General features: G+C 40.4%; 1 protein-coding gene across 1 annotated transcript in view; it reads right to left on the reverse strand.

Annotated features, from left to right (window-relative positions):
- The window catches only part of LOC138293182 (calcium-activated chloride channel regulator 1-like), a 417,394-nt gene that overhangs the window by 49,319 nt on the left and 348,291 nt on the right, over positions 1-19,784 (reverse strand). The window contains exons 10-11 of the mRNA XM_069232259.1: positions 12,583-12,804; positions 2,983-3,253 (exon numbers count right to left, since the gene is read on the reverse strand). Of these exons, the coding sequence (XP_069088360.1) occupies positions 2,983-3,253; positions 12,583-12,804 (493 nt within the window). The remainder of the gene's footprint in view (positions 1-2,982; positions 3,254-12,582; positions 12,805-19,784) is intronic.

Below are 19,784 nucleotides of genomic sequence, written 5' to 3' on the forward strand. Positions count from 1 at the left end.
CATATAATTTAACTGGCTACTCCCAGGCTACCAATCAGGATTCAGACCAAATATCTGCATGACAACCCGTGAACTTAAACATCAGGGAACAACTACTGAGCATCCATGAGAAGGCCAGAATTCAATGCTAATCCTATTCAATTTATTTGCAGCCTTTGACCTAATTGTTTACAAACTTCACTCTTCTCCGCAAATAGAAAACAATGTGTCAATCATTTACAGCACACATTTAAAGCACTCCAGTTTCAGCTACAGGGTTCCACAAGACTCGTTCTTTCTCTACTATACTTCTTAATATCTACCTGTGACAGTAATTTTCTAATTTGTTCTATAATTCTAAACACATGCTGACCACGTTCAAATTTTACTTGCCCTCCACCAAACATTTTTGATATTCAGTCACCAGACCATGGCTTGTAACCACTACAACCTGGAAAGACAAAAAACTTTCTATTTCTTAACATGGAAAAAACATCAATTGTAACATTTGGTACAAAAAACCTGTTCCCTTTTAATTGGCCATCAGAGCTTAATCCCTCTCGTGCTCCTGTCAAAACAGCGTGCAATCTGGGAGTTATTTTTGACTCTGATCTCTTCTTTACACCACTAGCAATAAGTAGAAAATGCACATGCTCAGCTTTATAACATCTTCAAAATCTGCTCCATCATCTGCATACCTCATAGGATACTCATCACTTAAGGTTTAGTACTATCAAGGGTATTTACCTCAATGGCGAATTGAAGACAAAAGTACCAATAATCCCACTTAAAACCATAATAATTATTTTTGGAAAAATATGAACGCACACCACCTAGCATTCCAAAATGAATTGGGTTCTCATCAAACAACTCATTATATTAAATGATCTGCAGCATTTGGAAGGCTGCACAATATAAAGACCCCAAATACCTTTTGAAAATATGCACACAGAACAAGTCAGAAAGAAGCCTACTTTCCAACATAAATACTAAGCTTTATATAAGCAAAGGGTGGAAAAAATATGTAGGAGGAAAACAACTCACCACAGAAGGTACAGAATAATCTAACCCAGCACCTCCTTCATACAAAAATAACATCAAGACTTTTAAAGCATTTATGAAAAAGCACAGGATGACACTTTATATCCTCCTGAATCAGGATATGTCAAACCTTTCACACCATCATCTCCTTTTATTCCTTTGTTTCCCCTTCTTGGCAAGTTGCAACTAGGGAATTATGGTCTATGTTTCAATAAATAAATAAATACAAATATATCTTTAGTGCACCATATAAACATTACAGAACTATGGGTAATTGTTACAATCCCCTAGTGCCACTTCAGCATCACTTTTAGTCACGCTCTGGTGGCGCTCTGCTAAGCTAGTTTTTGTGCCTTAAAGCCGCCTTGTAAATACAGGCCCCTCCAATGCAGATTTCAGCGGCAGTGGGGCTTGCAATGGCTGTTGATGTGCGCCTTCAACCACAACACCCAATGCTTTTCATGCTGCCCCATTTTTTACAAAGAATTGTAAATTTGAGGCAGTTCCAAAAACTAACACCATCCACCATAGCATGGCGCAATGAGGGGAAATACTTTTATTTCTCCTGTTTTTGCTTCTTCTATGTGTGCTGCATTCTACAGCACACATAGAAAGAACAAAAGACTATTAATGATTGTTTATGTGCAGGAAAGTCTCCCTTACTGCACATAAACAATCATTCAATAATCATGATTTGCTCTTTCTATGTGCTGCATTCTGCAGCACACATATAAGTGCCAAATCACCATTGTAGATTGTTTATGTGCAGGAAGGGGCACCTTCTTGCACATAAACAATCATTCCCTTTAATGTAGACACCCTTGCGCTATAGTGCAAGGATGCCTGCATTAGGGCTGGCAGATCAATTTAGCACCAGTGCTAGGGGAAACACAGGGGTACACTGTATTTTTGTAAATACAAAGCATTCTTGCATTTCAGAACTGACACAATGCGGCGCTGCCAATTGTGGCGCAGTGCTGTGCTGCGCCAGTTACATGTAAATATGCCCTATATCTTTAAATTTGTAAAATGGAAACAATATGCTAAATATGGTCAAAGCATTAATGTCAAAACCACAAAGCCTGCACCTCCCATTGACTGCTTGAACACCAAGCCCAAGTGATCATATAAAAGGGCAATGGTACAGCATTGAATATTTATAGATTGTAGATCTTAATGGGGAAATCCAGTTGCTTGTAATTTCTTAAAGAGTTACAATTGTAGCACAAATAATAGGAGCTAAACAATGTATTCTTTGAGAATATAACTCGATAAACCACCCTTGACTTTTTATAAGCATGAATTTTTCTTTACAAAAACGTTAATCTGTACCCAACCCACTATCAAGCATTTGACTCCAATTGAGTTCAAATAGTAAATTAACCCCTTTCAAATGTATGTGGGAAGTGAAGATGGCTGAATTTAGTGAATATAAATCATTTTAGATTTTCATGTAAGTTTGTGATTTAGGCAGTCTATATTTAGGAGTCGTTGTTCTTGAAAATAATGTTTTTTCAATGTATGTTTTAAATGGGGCACCTTCACAATAGTCAGGTTGAGCACTTCTACTCTAAATTGGTGGTGCTTGGTAAAGTAAGGAACCTGGTAGGGTACTGTGTTTGTGAAAGAAGTGAGTAGAAACATTTCTCAAAGCTTGGTTATATCATAACTAACAATAATTGTGGGAATAACTGAGGAGAACCAGGGCCAAGATAGAGTGTGTACATACAACAAACTTAGGAGATTTTGAATTGTCTGGAGTTACCTTTCTGTTTATTTGTATGTGTTGTTTAAAACTAAAATGCTTTGAAACATAATAGGAGCACATTAGTAGTGAAGAAGTGTTTTGTAGATGAGATGATGAATGTCTTAACACTCATTTTGTGTTCTCTGATTAGCGTATAAAGATCACATTGTTCCTTTACATGAAATCAAATAATGTTAATTATCCATATCCTTTACCTGCACCATTATCCTCAAGTGACAAAATCACAGGTTCTCCAGTTTGTGGCTCAATAATAGCAGTAACGTTCACACCAAGAACAGGTGAATATCCTTGGCTGACATCTGCATAGACAATCATTGGATTTGGGAATGTATTACTGTCGTCGTTCATGTGGACTTTTACAATAATTGGAGGATTACTGTCATTGGCTGGATGAGTGGTGACTGTAAGACCTATTATCTCGATGGGTGATTCTGTATTACAGAGGCTGTAAATCCAATCACCAGGCTGTAAAGAAAAACACATTTTAGTTTCAATTCATTCAGCACACTTTCATGAATGGTCAATGGAGTAACAGTGAGACTTGACCACTTAACAAATGATACACTTTCTACTGAACATATTTTACCAGACCTGCAAAGTGCAGTAATACCATGTTTTCCCGCAGTGTTGTCCGAACATTATGCTCTTCTTGCATAACTCAAGCCCACTATTTTTTTGTTATCCTTTGAATTTGTAGTGTGTTGGAACGCTGATATGCATTATTGATCAGTCATTATTACCATATTACCACCATATCTGCCTTACTTCAAAGAGTTCATACTCTTTGGGGTTGAGTCCAGTCTCACAACAGTCAACCCTGTGTCTTATTAACGGACTGAAGGCACTAGTCCAAAACCTGATCCAGTCAATCTCCCATTTTCTTTCAACCAAAATTTAAAAAAAATCAGTCACTAATCATGCTGTATTTTTGGTCTCCTTATGGGGATATGATGACCCAAATGCCAGGTAAAAGTTAATCATCTTTGTTTATTGAAACCTTTTGATCAGCGGTCACTTGCAATACTTCCACACCAGCTGGGAGACCATTATTTCACATGATTGGATACTTTGGATCATAAATGTAATTTTTCAGGAATAATTCCTTTTCCCTTCCATGAAACCACTTTGTTAGGCATCCCCACTGAAATGTCTGGCACTGTGCAACAGGATGTATTTGTTTGTAGGCCCTCATAGAGTTCCAGTTAACTACTAGTGGCTCTGAGTATATTTGTTCCTGTATTGTGCGCAAAACACTTTGGTGAAGTCTCGACTAATAATCTACCTAAGGAACCTCAAAATAAATGTGTAAATCACTCCCTCTTGACAATGATCACCCAAAGTCAGGAATACATTTTTGGGTTATTAATTGGGCCGAGGGTACCTCACCAACTTCATTACATAGTATCTCACTAGGTTAAAATACAATTTCAATGAGAAAAACGTTGTAGATTTCTTGGAGCTGTATTATGAATATGGTATTCTATCTCACTCCACACCATGCTACTTACATATGTCTGTGCACCAGGTGCAAATAGTGACAGTGCCCTGTGTCACAATAAATGTGCTGCTCCCAGTGCAGAAGTGAATGTGTGCTTGCTCTGGGAACATCGCATTTGTGAAAGGCAAGAGCCTAGAGCTAGTGAGAGGCCCACGATATCAGACATCTGTTTTTGGCATTCTCGTGGTAAACTCAAATTTTGCTTGAGTGGAACAAATCATCAATTCATAGCACCCAAGGCTGTGTCTTTCTCAGAGGGCTTTGGCAATTTTTTACAGTCCACCAGAGGCCACAAATGACACAGTTCCACTTTCTTGTAAGTGCTGAAAAGCCTACTCCTGGCCTGCCTTACAGGCAGAAAGGGATCACTCCTTGCTCCCAGGTCTTTCACAGCAAGGTCCAGTGCAGTTCACTCCTAACTGCTCATCTGGTTCTTATGCACAAGATGGATGCCTTTGACATGTAAAAAAAAAAAAGAATACACCAGCCAACTAATACTTAGTGGGAACTTCTTGTCCTTACATACATATGGGAGGAGTATACGACCTAGTTTTCTTCACAGGCAGGTCCAGAGAGAATCTTCATTCTATAAAGTTCCGCCACGCTGACTTGTGGTCTGATGGGCTGGTAGTTGGAAGCTTTTACACTACTTAGTAATTGGTGGCAAAGCTGATCCAATCCCTCCAAATTCCCCATAGTCACTGTCATCCCTCTTTTGCAGTAGTTGCTGTTTGCCTGCCTAAAAGATTTTCCAGAAGGATTTCTCCAAGCTAACAGGACCCTGTATTCAGGTCCAGAGCTCCCAAATTCTACTCAGGCCTGTGCTATGGATATTTGGGCCCACCCTTGGCAAACTATTATGGAAACTCACCCCTGCTTCCCAATTATCAGAAGAGAAAGAACACTAGAACAAATCCCTAGCAGAATGGCGTCTTCACACTAAACTGATTTGCCATTGAAATTTCAAAAGCATGGGTCCTGTACCCTCCCATATATCAAGGTAAATAGAAAGTAATTACTCCTTCCAGCCCTCCTGCCAGTTGTGCTCAAAAGCATTGCTTTCAGGCAGGCAAACCATTTCACACCTCATTCTGGTGCTATTTATTGCCAATAGGGATTCAGGAAACTAGAATAAGTAGATTAGGACTGCAAGGGTTCCAGGCAACAAAAGTCATATGTTTACAAAAACTCTTAATGTATTCAAAAATATCTATTCTGCTAAACTGTTGATAAAAATTAAACTTTTACTGGACTGTCTAGCAGTTTCCTAACCTGAATTGTGTCAAATATACCTCTCCATGGGAAAACAAAGCTATAATGGCCAGCAATTTATAGTTGGTTATAGTAAGGACGTTCTATTGTTCATATTAATTATTGTCCAAATGTATATATTTAGCACCAAAGCCTGTGGGTTACAAAGCACACTTAGTGATATTTAATCTCTTGTATAAACATGGGGGTTTGTACATACTGAAAGAGTTTTTTTTTTTTTTGCATTTTGTTTATGTGTTTTAAGGTAGCAGCAAATATGTCAACTATAGTATGGCTAAAACTATGTTTTTCTTGCCACACAAGTGGGTTGTGTAAACGTACACTACAGACCACATGTCATATTCAACATTTATGCCAATGGTACATCTCCCATATCATCGTTCATGACTGTACTTAAACGTTAAATAAGTTAATTGGTTTCAACCAATTCTACTCCGTATTTTAGGGCCAGATCTCAGGCATTGTGAATGTGAGTGATAGTCTCATGAATGCACAGTCAAAATGGCAGCAAAACTGATCCAAAAAAGATTAAACAATATGTGGATATCACACAGAAAGCCAGACGTGATACACAGATAATATCCCCAGTAATCGCCTAGTAATTCTAAACACAGCAACATTTTTATCTACATGTCACAGGCCAGTGACAGTGTTTCTTGTGGTTATCAGTCTGCCAAAAAAACATTTCTATTGTTTAGTGCTGTGCTTGAGTCTTTAGTGGCACCACAAACCTTTTACAAAGGCATTAGGGTAAATGGCTAATTAGTATTAGATCTTTTTAAGAGGTAGCTGGATCACAAGCATTCTATGAAATACAGGATGATTTCCAGTTTCTAATAATATTGAAAACCTCCCCTCTCCTATGACACCAGGACTTTGTCTGTATTGCGACAGGACCTAGACAGAACAAGTAGCACTGATTCTTCCTTAGGTCACAATTGCCTAAGCGCAGCATCTTGTGCTAAACTTTAACATGCAGAGAGCTACATCCAGGGTATGGCTGAGAGACCAGGGGCTCATGAGTACCACAACAGTAGAGGTATTCATCAAATTAAAGTTATAGACCTCTACTGATAGTGACACCATGAATCAGGATGGCAGTATTAGTGTGAAGGGGCTACTACAAAGTGAAGAAGTATATACATCACTGCAGGGTGGCTAAATAGCCATGGCTTGAACGAGCCACCCTTGTGCAGCTTGTAAAGGGTCTCTTCAGGAAAATGATATCCTGATTGCGGAAAACCTCATTTGGATGGTTCCATCCTCAATGAGATTCTGTCTTCAGTATGTTTTGGGAGAAAGAACTAAGGGCCTGATTTAGAGCTTGGTGAAGGGGGTTACTCTGTCATAAATGTGTTGGATATCCCATCCGCCTCATGATATTCGCCATGTTTGTGATGAAGTAACCCATCCACCAAACTGTATATAAGGCCATAAGGCTGGGTTGACTTTGATGTTATCTTTTTGCTTACTGGGACAATCTCTAGCTGCTAGATGTCTGCACAGACATCAGAATTCAGTGAGCATTGGGCAGATGCTGTCATTTTCTTTTGGTCTTTTGGGCCTCTTGAGCATCTTCAATTGCCCTCTTTCCTCATTACACAAATGCTACGTGCTTCCCTATTTCAGCTTTGAATGGAAAATGGCCACTTAATTTACTGGCCTTTCCTCTGACAACCCCGAAGTGTCTTCACTCAAAAGGATGGAAAGTGAAACATTAACCCTGCAGATGGAGAAAAGTCCTTTGGAAAAGTAATGCATACTCACTGAACCACATAAATATCAATGCTGAAATGCTACGGGAAAAACTGGCATATTTTGCTATTTAGAGTCTGGTGAAGAAAATTCATCATGAGTTGAATTTTTTGTACTTACATAAATATGTTAATCAATTTCCTCAATTTTTGAACAATTTAAACATGCTTACAAATCAACACATCCATCATTGTGATTGCCTTTTCAAGTATAAACGTGCATCAGGAATACATTTTCTCTTCTTCAAAAGTACTATCATATCCATGCCTACAAAACCAACTAGATTCAGTTTTCAATTAACATAAATAAATATAATGTTTAAGTATGTTTTAATGTTACAGAACAATTTAGTAAATCAATTAATGAATAATGATTATAGTACGTTACAGCTATGTTTTTACAACTGCAAGGTCCTAAGGAAATCCATGTAGGGTGAAGTTATTAACTGGCAGTCATTTCAAAGAAAGGGCTGGAGTATTAAATATGTCAATTCATTAATACTGTAAGACTTAAATAATAATGATACAATTTTTTCTAGCTTTCTTTAATTTTGTATGAGAATAACATTGACCGCACACGTGATTTCAGAATATAGGCCCTCATTATGAACACAGTGGTCAAAACCACCGCGTTCATGCTGACGGTCAAACTACTGACTGCCAGTTTCCCCGAAACATTGTTTGCCTGGGCGGGACATTGACAGCGGCTCCACATGTTAAGAGATAAGTGTGGACGAGTCTTTGGTCCTTTTCAAGGGGCATTTAGTTTTTAAGCAGTACATTCCTAGTAAGAGGGCATGGTATGGAATTAAATTGTATATGCTGTCAGAGAGTAGTACATGATACGTGTATAATTTCCGGGTATACACTGGTAGGGATTCCAATATTGACTCTCCAGGTTGTCCCTCCACTTTTGGAGTTAGCAAGAAAATTGTGTGGAAACTTGGTAGACGACTGTTTAACAAAGGTCACCATTTGTACATAGATAATTTCTACATTGGAGTGCAGTTGTTCATGGAGTTGTTTAGAGTGGGCACTGTTGCTTCTGGCACAATACGGTCTAACTGGAAAGGCTATCCAAGGGAGCTTGTCTGTAAAAAAACTTGAGAGGGGACAGTGCAGTGCCTTGCGGAATAATGAGCTGCTAGCTCTGAAATTTTCATACAGGAGGGATGTATACATGCTATCTACCATCCATGATGAGAGTACTTCCCCTGTGACTGTTTGGGGTCAAGTTACTGAAGTGCGCAAACCTGCGTACATTTTGGGCTACAATAGGCACATGGGTGGTGTTGATAGAGTAGATCAGAGGTTAGAACCTTACACTGCTCTTCGTAAGTCTTACATGTGGTATAAAAAGTTGTCCCTACATTTATTTCTTTTGCAACTTTTAATGATTTTATTGTGTTCAAGGATTGTTCACCTGAGTCAAGGATGAAATTTGTTAAATTTCAGGAGTCAGTGATAGAGCCTTATTGTGGTGGAACAGGCAAGAGTTCCTAGAGTAGCAGTGGTGGAGGATGTGGCTAGATTGAAAGATCGCCACTTTCCAGATCACATTCCTCCCACTCCCAAAAAAGACTTGCCCACTAAGAAATGTAGAGTATGTGCCCGAAGAGGTATCCGGAGGGAAAGACGGATGTCCTGCCCAGATTGCCCTTCAAAGCCTGGGTTGTGTGTGGCCGGCTGTTTTAGAAGTTACCACACAAAGAACATTTTTTGGGAAATACCGTGAGCATAAACTGCCTATTTTATATTTTCATATGTTCAGTTTCATGGCTGCCATTACTGTCATGTATTTAGTTAGAGCTTTTGAGTTTGTAGTTTTCTACTTATTTTATAAATAGTGGTTTCTTTGTTGAACAAAAAAAAAGTGATAGTGCTGTGCTTGGGGTGGTGCTTGGCTGAGGGTGTGTGTGGGGTGGCGCTTGGCTGGTGGTGTGCTTGGGGTGGCGCTTGGCTGGTGGTGTGCTTGGGGTGGCACTTGGCTGACAGTGTGCGTGGGGTAGCGCTTAGCTGGCGGTGGGCATGGGGTAGTGCTTGGCTGGCGGTGTGTGTAGGGTGGCGCTTGGCTGTTGGTGTGTGTGGGGTGGCGGTTGGCTGGCGGTGTGCTTGGGGTGGCGCTTGGCTGGCGGTGTGCGTGAGATGGCACTTGGCTGGTGGTGCCAGCCAAACGTCAGTCCACACACTCCCATCAGCTAGTGTGACTGCTGAATCAGGCATGTGGGCGTATGTAAGTGATGGGCCCTTGAGTGGCGCTGTCTGTCAATGTAAGTATTGTAATGTGCTGGGCCCGTGGCTGGCAGCGTGAATGGTCTTGTGCATGTCATGTATGAAAGGTGTGTGAATGGACTGTAAAACAGTTGGTGCCTTGACGCAGCTTTACACCTCACAAGCTGTGAGTCATTGGTTCTGTTTTTTGGCCTTTCAGTTGTATTTTACTTTTGTGAAATCTCTTGTTAACAAAATTTGATCTACTGAACCATCACTCACACTTGTGCCAAATCCAACCAGTATGTGTGGTAAAATGACAAAAACCTGCTCTGCTGTAATCAGGTGTCGCAGCACACTTGTGACACGTTAGGTGTCTCAGGTGGGACCCCGATGATGAAGCATGCCGCCAACTTGGTTGGTGGGTGAGGGGTCTTTTTCACATAAACTATGTGCGTTTCTTTTCACAATTTTAATGTTAGGCACATCACACAGGTACATGGACACATCAAAATGATATATTACAAAACTACCTGTGTTTGGGGGGCAGGGGGGACCTATGTTTTTGGTCCTGCATGCGGCCTTTATATAGGGAAACCTACCAAACCCACACATTGTATAAAAACTAGACACCCCAAGGAGTCCAGGGAGGTGTGGCTTGCGTGGATCCCCCAAAGTTTTCTTACCCAGATTCCTCTGCAAACCTCAAAATTTGCTTAAAAATGAATATTTTCCTGACTTTTCTTTGTAGGATCACTGCTCCAGCACAAAATTCCTACTCCCCTGCGTTCCTCTCAGTCCCCCAAGTAAAATGACACCTCACTTGTGTGGGTCCCCAAAGCAGAGTCAGCCTAAAGATATTTAAAAGAAGAACATGTGCTTATCAACTCGCTGTGCTATCCCCTCAATCTCTACAAGTTTTGACCTTTTTCTGTTGCAGGCACCTGGCCCACCCACACAAATGAGGTATAATTTTTATCGGAAGACTTGGAGGAAATTTGTAGCTCCTCTCAGATTCCAGAACTTTCCGTCACCAAAATGTGAGGAAAAAGTGTTTTTTTAGCCAAATTTTGAGATTTGCAACGAATTCTGGGTAACAGAACCTGCTGAGATCCCCACAAGTCACCCCATCTTGGATTCCCCTAGGTCTCTAGTTTTCAAAAATGCACAGGTTTGGTAGGTTTCCCTAGGTGCTGGCTGAGCTAGAGGCCAAAATCCACAGGTAGGCACTTTGCAAAAAACACCTCTGTTTTCTGTGGAAAAATGTGATGTGTCCACATTGTGTTTTGGGGCATTTCCTGTTGCGGGTACTAGGCCTACCCACACAAGTGAGGTACCATTTTTATCAGGAGACTTGGGGGAACATAGAATACCAAAACAAGTGTTATTGCCCCTTGTCTTTCTCTACATTTTTTCCTTCCAAATATAAGGCAGTGTGTAAAAAAGACGTCTATTTGAGAAATGCCCTGTAATTCACATGCTAGTATGGACACCCCGGAATTCAGAGATGTGCAAATAACCACTGCTCCTCAACACCTTATCTTGTACCCATTTTGGGAATACAAAGGTTTTCTTGATACCTATTTTTCACTCTTTATAATTCAGCAAATGAATTGCTGTATACCAGGTCTAGAATGAAAATGCACTGCAAGGTGCAGTTCATTTATTGGCTCTGGGTACCTAGGGTTCTTGATGAACCTACAAGCCCTACATATCCCGCAACCAGAAAAGTCCAGCACACGTAACAGTATATTGCTTTAAAAAATCTGACATCACAGGAAAAGGTTACAGAGTAAAACGTAGAGAAAATGGCTGTTTGTTTCACATCAATTTCAATATTTATTTTTTTCAGTTGTTATTTTCTGTAGGAAACGCTTGTAGGATCTACAAAAATTACCCATTACTGAATTCAGAATTTTGTCTACTTTACAGAAATGTTTAGGTGTCTGGGATCCAGCATTGGTTTCACACCCATTTCTGTCACTGACTGGAAAGAGGCTGAAAGCACAAACAAATCATAAAAATGGGGTATGTCCCAGTAAAATGCCAAAATTGTGTTGAAAAATTGGGTTTTCTGATTAAAGTTTTCCAGTTCCTGAAAGCTGGGATGCTGTTGATGTTGGCACCAATGCCATTTTCAGGGAAAAAACCACAAGCCTTCTTCTGCAGCCCTTCTTTTCCCATTTAAAAAAAATAAAAATAAAATCACTGTATTTTGGCTAATTTCTTGGTCTCTTTCAGGGGAACCCAAAAACTCTTGGTACCTCTAGAATCCCTAGGATGTTGGAAAAAAGGACACAAATTTGGCATGAGTAGCTTATGTGGACAAAAGGTTACGAGGGCAATAGCCAAAAAAAGGCCTGGCACCTGAGGGGGAAAAAGCCTGGCAGCGAAGGGGTTAAAGATAGTGTCTTCTGTCCATAAATAGGGTTGTCTGCATTGGGGCAATGATCCACCCATAAAAACGTAATCACTGTGTCAAGGAAGGATTGGACCCAGAGTAATTATTATTTTTAGCATGCAAATTAGGCAATATCCATACAATTCTAACATTAAATTTGGGTTTACATTTTTGTACAATGTTTTAATTCAGGGAAATTGCACCACAAATGTATGATTGGAATAGGTGATTTCATTTCTGAAAATGGCCTAAACAATAGATAATAATGATTTACCCATCTAAAGTATATATATATATATGAAAAACAATGCTTAAATGTGCATAAAAGTATATTTATGACACACTAGCCCACAACTACAAGCATTGCAGCTTTAGCATTCTTATCTATTCCAAAACAGACACTATTGTCAAGAACCTAAATTTGAAAATTTTAAGTGTGGAAAGTGTGCCATTTCAGATTGAACATTTACAAAATAAAAGTAGTTACATTATCCAATATGAGTAGACTGCTACTAAATTAATGTATACGATGCTGAACTCATGATCTCATTTGCTCACAGTGGTAGCTGTCGAAACACATGCAAATTCAACTTCAAATATTCAAGGAATGTAGAAATGAAAGCATATCCAGATGGTTAAAGTGATAAAAAAAGTTTACCTTTGCAATGCCGGGGATCTTCAATCGTGCTGTTTTGATAGTTGAATTGATGGAAAAATTTGTTTGGGGATATTCCTTTTGATATGGGTCATACACTTTGATGAGAGGAACATGGTTCTGCCAGGTTACAACAAAGAAAGTGTTTTTTCCGACTGTGCTATCAAAAGATACTGCACCCTTGCGGCAGTCTACATCATGTAGAGTAAAACTAATGCTTTCCATCTGTAAGAAAAAAAATCAGTCTCTGTTATGATTTCAAGTATAGTAGTTTGCAAGGTTGTAAGACAATAATTCCCCTTAGTAAGGAAATGCGTTCCGGATCTTACAAGTCGTTCCCATTATCAATGAGAGAGTTTAACTTCTTATTTCAAACACACTTGCTCTTCTACTCTCTTAGTTGTAGAGGTAAAGTACCTACCATTGACATGTTACAAAAAAATTACAAGCAGTACAACTTGCTTGGTTGTATTTTCTTTTCTTATTTTGGAACAGCATTACAATAGGGCAACAATTGCAAAGATTATGGGGTACCATCTTCAAAGGTAAATAAAATGCTCATCTATTTCCAGTACAGGGCCACTCCAAATGAATGATGAACTTCAAGAAAGTTCAGATCTGCTTGAAATGTGGCAGAATAATAATACATTATGTAGAATGTTTGTAGATGCATCAGAGGAAGTGATGTAGTCAAATTTTTAAAGCTGTCCCTCATGTTACAGAAGTCATCAACTTATGCCTTATGTTTATCAAACTACTAATGGTTTGAATGCTGGAATTGGTCTTAATTAATGTGCATTCATTTACACTGTAGAGTTTGACATAGGTGGTGTTTGAACTAAATCAAATGTTAGAAGGATTAAACTAATATCATACTATAATTCAGGCTCTAGACCAATAGAATGTATTGAAACAATATTGAATTTCTAATGATTAATTAATTAAATATGCATGCAAAATGGAAGAAATGTACTTCTCCATTGTACCTATTTAAATGCAGTAACAGAGTCCTTTTCAATATAAAGTAAATATAAAACTCATATGAATTAAGTATTATAATGTTAAAGTATGTACATACAGACCAAGATCAAAGACTGATAATCATTTTGTAGGAACTAGTGAACGTAGACATGTATTTTTGTGTAAAATGGCCAAGACCATGATATACCAGGAGTTATTTCATATGTGGAACAATGCTTATTACAAGCTACCCAAAGCCGTGTATGGTACATGTTACCTGGGAGTAGATTTTCCAAAGATTTATCATGTAGACCATTTTAATGATCCAATATGGAGTGAGGAATCGATCTCCGGAGTCAAAAGAGGAGCTAGTGCTTTAGAGATTGTAGGAGACAGTTTAGTGTGCCATAATTCCGTCAGGAGATGTTATCTTGAATTATCTCAAGATTAAACAACTGTCAACAAATGTAGCTGAAATAGGTACAGACACTGTAGGTGCCAAATTGTTAATGGACACAGAAATGGTTTCTGCGAGATCAGCGGTTTTACAAAATCACTTTACGTAAGAGAAGCGCCTCATAAAGGAAGGCAGATTTTGCAAGATGTTACACGTGCAACAGTGTTGCACTTACATACCTGACAATAGTAAAGAGATAAGAAAGTACATTACAAACATGATTGTCTTCAAATGGGGCCTGAAAATACTAACAGCAACAAGCGCATGGGAAGCAATGAGTAGTGGGGAGAACTTCGGAACACCTTACCTGAATAATCCTCAGAAATTTGTAGCTGCCTCATTGAAAAATAGAATTGGAGTATTTTGTGATGGTTTAATTCACTATCAAAGGGAGGAATGATGTAGTCAAAATTTTAGTGCTGTCCCTCATGTCACAAAAGTCATCAATTTATGCCTTATGTTTATCAAACTACTAATGGTTTAAATTATGAAATTGGTCTTTATTAATGTGCATTTGTTTACACTGTAGAGTTTGACATAGGTGGTATTTGAACTAAATCAAATGTTAGAAGGATTAAACTAATATCATAATATAATTCAGGCTCTAGACCAATAGAATGTATGGAAACAATATTGAATTTCTAATGATTAATTAATTAAATATGCATGCAAAATGGAAGAAATTTACTTCTCCATTGTACCTATTTAAATGCAGTAACAGAGTCCTTTTCAATATAAAGTAAATATATAGTGAATTATTATATTGTCAAATTATGTACATACAGACCAAGAACAAAGACTGATAAACATTTTGTAGGAACTAGTGAATGTAGACATGTATTTTTGTGTAAAAGCGGTAGGACATTTATGTTAAATTTCCAGAACCCTGCTATACCAGGAGTTATTTCATATGTATGTAGTTAAAATTTTAGTGCTGTCCCTCATGTCACAAAAGTCATAAATGTATGCCTTATGTTTATCAAACTACTGATGGTTTGAATGATGAAATTGGTCTTTATTAATGTGCACTTGTTTACACTGTAGAGTTTGACATAGATTTTATTTGAGTTTAATCAAATGTTAGAAGGGGTAAACTGCTATAATAATATAATTTAAGCTCTAGGTTAATAGAATGTATTGAAACAATATTGTATTTCTGATGATAAATGAATTAAATATGGGTGCAAAAATGGAAGAAATGTAGTTCCCCATTGCACTCCTTGAAATGCACTAACAGATTCTTTTGTCCATTCAAAGTAAATGAAAAAGTCATAATAATGAGATATTATTAATGTTGAATTCACAAGTAGGCATAATAAATGTATTTATTAAAACATAATAATTAAACCCATTGCTGTAATTCTCTTGTGTTAGCCTAAACAAGGCCTCTTAAGCTTGTATTTCAGAAATGTGCTTGAAATGGTGATTCATTCCTTAACATGAACTTTCTTTCTCCCATGAGAAGACATGCAGTTCATAGTAGACCCCTAGTGTTTTAGATGTAGAGAGCAGTGCAATGGTGTCTTTGTATATAGTACAGCTTGGAACATGGACTGATGTTGTATACAACTGTTTCAGACTTGAGAGGAGTCAGATGGATGGAAGGTGTTCCCAGGACAAGCCAGGGGAGATTTATGGATGTTGCAGTTTGGAGTCTTGTGATCGATTTCTATTGGGTAATGCCCCTTCAACATAAAATGGACTGTCATCTTTGGCGAATCAGAATGCTGTATGAACTTTGATATATTGATGCAGTGGTGGCTCCTCTGTTAAGGTGAAGGAGCATAACCCCACAGCTTTCTCAGCAGTGAAAACATGAAAACGAAAATTATAATAACATATTAACACAGGGTATTATCATTTTATTTGACCTTGCTGAGCCAAATTCAAGGGTGGGGCAGGGCTGAGCTTCCTGATGGACAGCAGCTGCAGCAGGTGGAGGAGTGGTGGACACTGCTGCAAGTACGCATGTTAGTTTGGCCGGCCATTTTAGCACTTAGATGTCTACACCTGAGCTGCGGTGCACAGCCGGGTGGAGCACAAGCACAGGCTCCTAGGGCCTGACTGAGCATCAAAGTAGACCGTTCAGTCCAATCACAGTGCTGCTCTCATGCAAGTAATTAGTATTACCAGCATCAGAGCAGCATCTGTATTGGCTTTTGGGATTGGGAGTCTTGCGTGGACTACCGGGCGTTGAAAAGAAGAGGTGCAGAAGGGCACTGTGGCAGCGTCCGGCATGTAAGTGTTTTTCTCATTTATTTATTTTTTATTTTTCACCCCTCGTGCTGCTCCCTCTCCCCCCTGCGCTGCCCCACCACTTTTTTTCACAGCAGCTGCCACTGTATTGATGACCAGTTGGAATTTGGTCAGCTTTTTCTGATGCTTTCTTGATCTTCAGAATCTCCAGATCCCAGCTGATGAAAAACCTCATGTGCTGTGCCCCTTGAAGAGGTATCTTCCTCTCTTGCTTTGCCCCTTTGAGATGCCTCAATGAGACTTAGAGATTGACCCTTAACACTCATTAAAAGACTCTTGATTGAGCTTCTGATATGTTGACACTGTCTTTTTTTTACCTATCTTTTGTCTAACTTTGCTAGTAGCTTGCAGTCCGAGATTCTTTTTCTAAATTCTTTTTCCCCTTTTTGAACTTTTTGAATGTGTTCCGCTCCACACATATTTTTCCTGATTTGGTCAACTCTTGGGTTTCCCCTGTACCCAGCTAAATTGAGATTGTGCTAAATTGAAGTGACTGACGATTGCTAATCCTGAGCAACGCTTGATTTCTGTATCTCAAATATTCCTGTTAGTAAAATGTATTATAGTCCGCAATAAAAATATTACAGATTACCAATATTTAGTTAGGAAAGTATATTACTGTGATATGACCTGAAACCAATAATTTCTTTGTAAACACATGTGTGATACATCATGAGCTACATGGATAGATCCATCAGAGTATAGTAAGATGTTTTTGTGTGTTTTTGGATGTTCTGAACAGCTTAAAAAGTGAAAAAGCACTTCAGTTTCAAAGTAACCATACTTTTAATGTATAGTTTGGGGCATCTTTACAAGAAAGTGGCGCATCTGTCCTGATTCGCCACTTTTCTTGCAGCCCCCTCTGCCCCCCCAACACCATGGTTGTACAGTATTTACAATACGGCGCACCATGGTAGTTGTTACCACAATAGCATTAAAATGTTTGGTGCTTTTGTGGTGCTTTGCTGCGCTAGCTCCAAAAATGTTGGCTCTAGTGGAGCAAAGCGCAGGGGGGCCCTTAGGCCAGTACAGGAGTGTCACTTTATAGGAACACAATCATTTCTAACCATTGTGACCTATTCAATGTTATAACTCCACATTTGTTGTGGTTCTTTTAAGGGGTGTTAAAGCACAAAAAAGTGGACTGTGGGCAACTTTAGCCAGGCTCTCTGATATCTTTCCTCCCACATGAACTAGCTGCACATATCATTCAGCCTTACAAAGTGCCTGGTCTGTACATGCCCTTTGCCCAGCCCTCATCTCACCAAAATTACCTGTGCATGATCTTTCGACAGGTACAAAAGCCTGTGGGTGTAGGTCCTTGGAGGTCCTGTGCCCTGGCCCCTCAATGGAAAGCAGGCTCTTAGTATAGGAACAGCAATATTAAAGAAGGTATCGAAAAGGCTTTATTTAATTAAATGTATAATATGCATGGTGCTGTTTGATAAATCATCACATAGGTGGTCATTCCAACCCTAGCGGTCGGTGTTAAAGCGGCGGTAAAACCGGCAACAGGCCGGCGGTAAAAAAAATGGAATCACGACTGTGGTGGAAACCGCCAACATAGACAGCCACTTTAACACTTCGACCGCCATGGTGGTACAAACAAACACCACAGCGGTAACCGCCAACAGACAGGCGGAAGACAAGGTTCCCCCCACCGTATTACAACAGTCCAATCCGCCACATTTTCCGGGACGGATTCACCGCGAACAAAAACACGGCAGAAACAGGACTTGGAAGGGAAAGCGCTCACCTCTACACACCCCAGGAGGAACCAGGACGCCATGGAACCCACGCTCCAGATACTCCCAGCCTTTGTCTTCCTGCTCCTCTACCAGGAAGATCAAAGACGGCGGTGAAGACCACGGTGAGTACTGCACCTACGACACAGGGGAGGAGGGAGGGAAAAAAGAGTGACACACACACGCAACACGCAACACTCCCACCCTCACCCACTACAACACACACACAAGTACATGTTGATACATTACATTTGCAACCCCCAACCCCCCCTGGAAGAATGCAAGGACAAAAGGAAATGAGTTGAACGTTTGTAATCTATTAAAATACAGTAATCAAAAATATATGTCTATATATATATATATATATATATATATATATATATATATATATATATATATATATATATATATATGCACCAAGAATACAAGTCCAAGGTATTCCACCATTAAAGTCCGTGGACCGCTGGGCCCAAAATGCATGGGCGAGGCCCACACAAGATACCCGATCAAAACGGAGAGAATACTGCTGGGGCATCAGATAGAAATACAGCAGGCACCTCAGGGGGAAAGGAAGGGGGGGCACCTCAGCCGAATGAGTGCACAATGCCAGATCCACAAGGGGGCTCCATGCCCACTGCTGTATCCTGGGGAGTGCAAAGCCACAGTCTCACAAGTCTTTACAGTGGGTGGTTTGCCCACTGCTGTATCCTGGGAAGTGCAAAGCCACAGTCTCACAAGCCTTTACAGTGGGTGGGTTGCACACTGCTGCATCCTGGGGAGTGAAAGGCCACAGTCTCAAAAGTCTTTACAGTGGGTGGTTTGCCCACTGCTGTATCCTGGGGAGTGCAAAGGCACAGTCTCACAAGTCTTTACAGTGGGTGGTTTGCCCACTGCTGTCTCCTGGGGAGTGCAAAGCCACAGTCTCACAAGTCTTTACAGTGGGTGGGTTGCCCACTGCTGCATCCTGGGGAGTGCAAAGCCACAGTCTTACAAGTGGATAACAGTCTCCACTGGTTCTGGAGGGGGCTTGGTGCCCAGAGTGCTTCATCCTGCCAAGGACTGAGGTAGTGGATGTGAATCTCCACTGGTTCTGGAGGGGGCTTGGTGCCCAGAGTGCTTCATCCTGCCAAGGACTGAGGTAGTGGATGTGAATCTCCACTGGTTCTGCAGGGGGCTTTGTACCCAGAGTGCTTCATCCTGCCAAGGACTGAGGTAATGGATGTGAATCTCCACTGGTTCTGAAGGGGGCTTGGTGTCCAGAGTACTTCATCCTGCTCGTGACGGCCTCAGTAGCGTAGGAGCTTTTGCCGCTCATTGGCCTGCGGTGCTGGTGGCAGCGGTGTCCTGTTCAGCGGTGCTGGTGGAGGCGGTGTCCTTGGCAGCGGTGCTTGTGGCGGCAGTGTCCTTGGCAGCGGTGCTTGTGGCGGCGGTGTCCTTGGCAGCTGTGCTTGTGGCGGCGGTGTCCTGTTCAGCGGTGCTGGTGGCGGTCTTGTCCACCGTGCAGGTTTTCGGCGACTTGCCTTTTTTTCTGTGCCCCTTCCTACCTTCAAAGGTGGCGCAGCTGTCTTCCCACTCCCAACTGTACTCCTGGGAGAGACTTTGGTGGTAGATGTTTTGCCTCTCTCCCGCCAGGCAGTGGTCAACTTTTTGTGCTTTTGAGGTGGGGGAATGTCTATGGTCTGGCTCCTTGGCACACTGGCTGCCCTGCTGCTTGGCGCACTCCAGAAGCCGTTTACTACTGGCACCACTGTTCCTGCAGATGTTGTGGCTGAGGTGCTGGTTTGGGA

This window comes from Pleurodeles waltl, chromosome 4_2, assembly GCF_031143425.1.
Source record: "Pleurodeles waltl isolate 20211129_DDA chromosome 4_2, aPleWal1.hap1.20221129, whole genome shotgun sequence".
Classification (NCBI taxonomy): Eukaryota; Metazoa; Chordata; class Amphibia; order Caudata; family Salamandridae; genus Pleurodeles; species Pleurodeles waltl.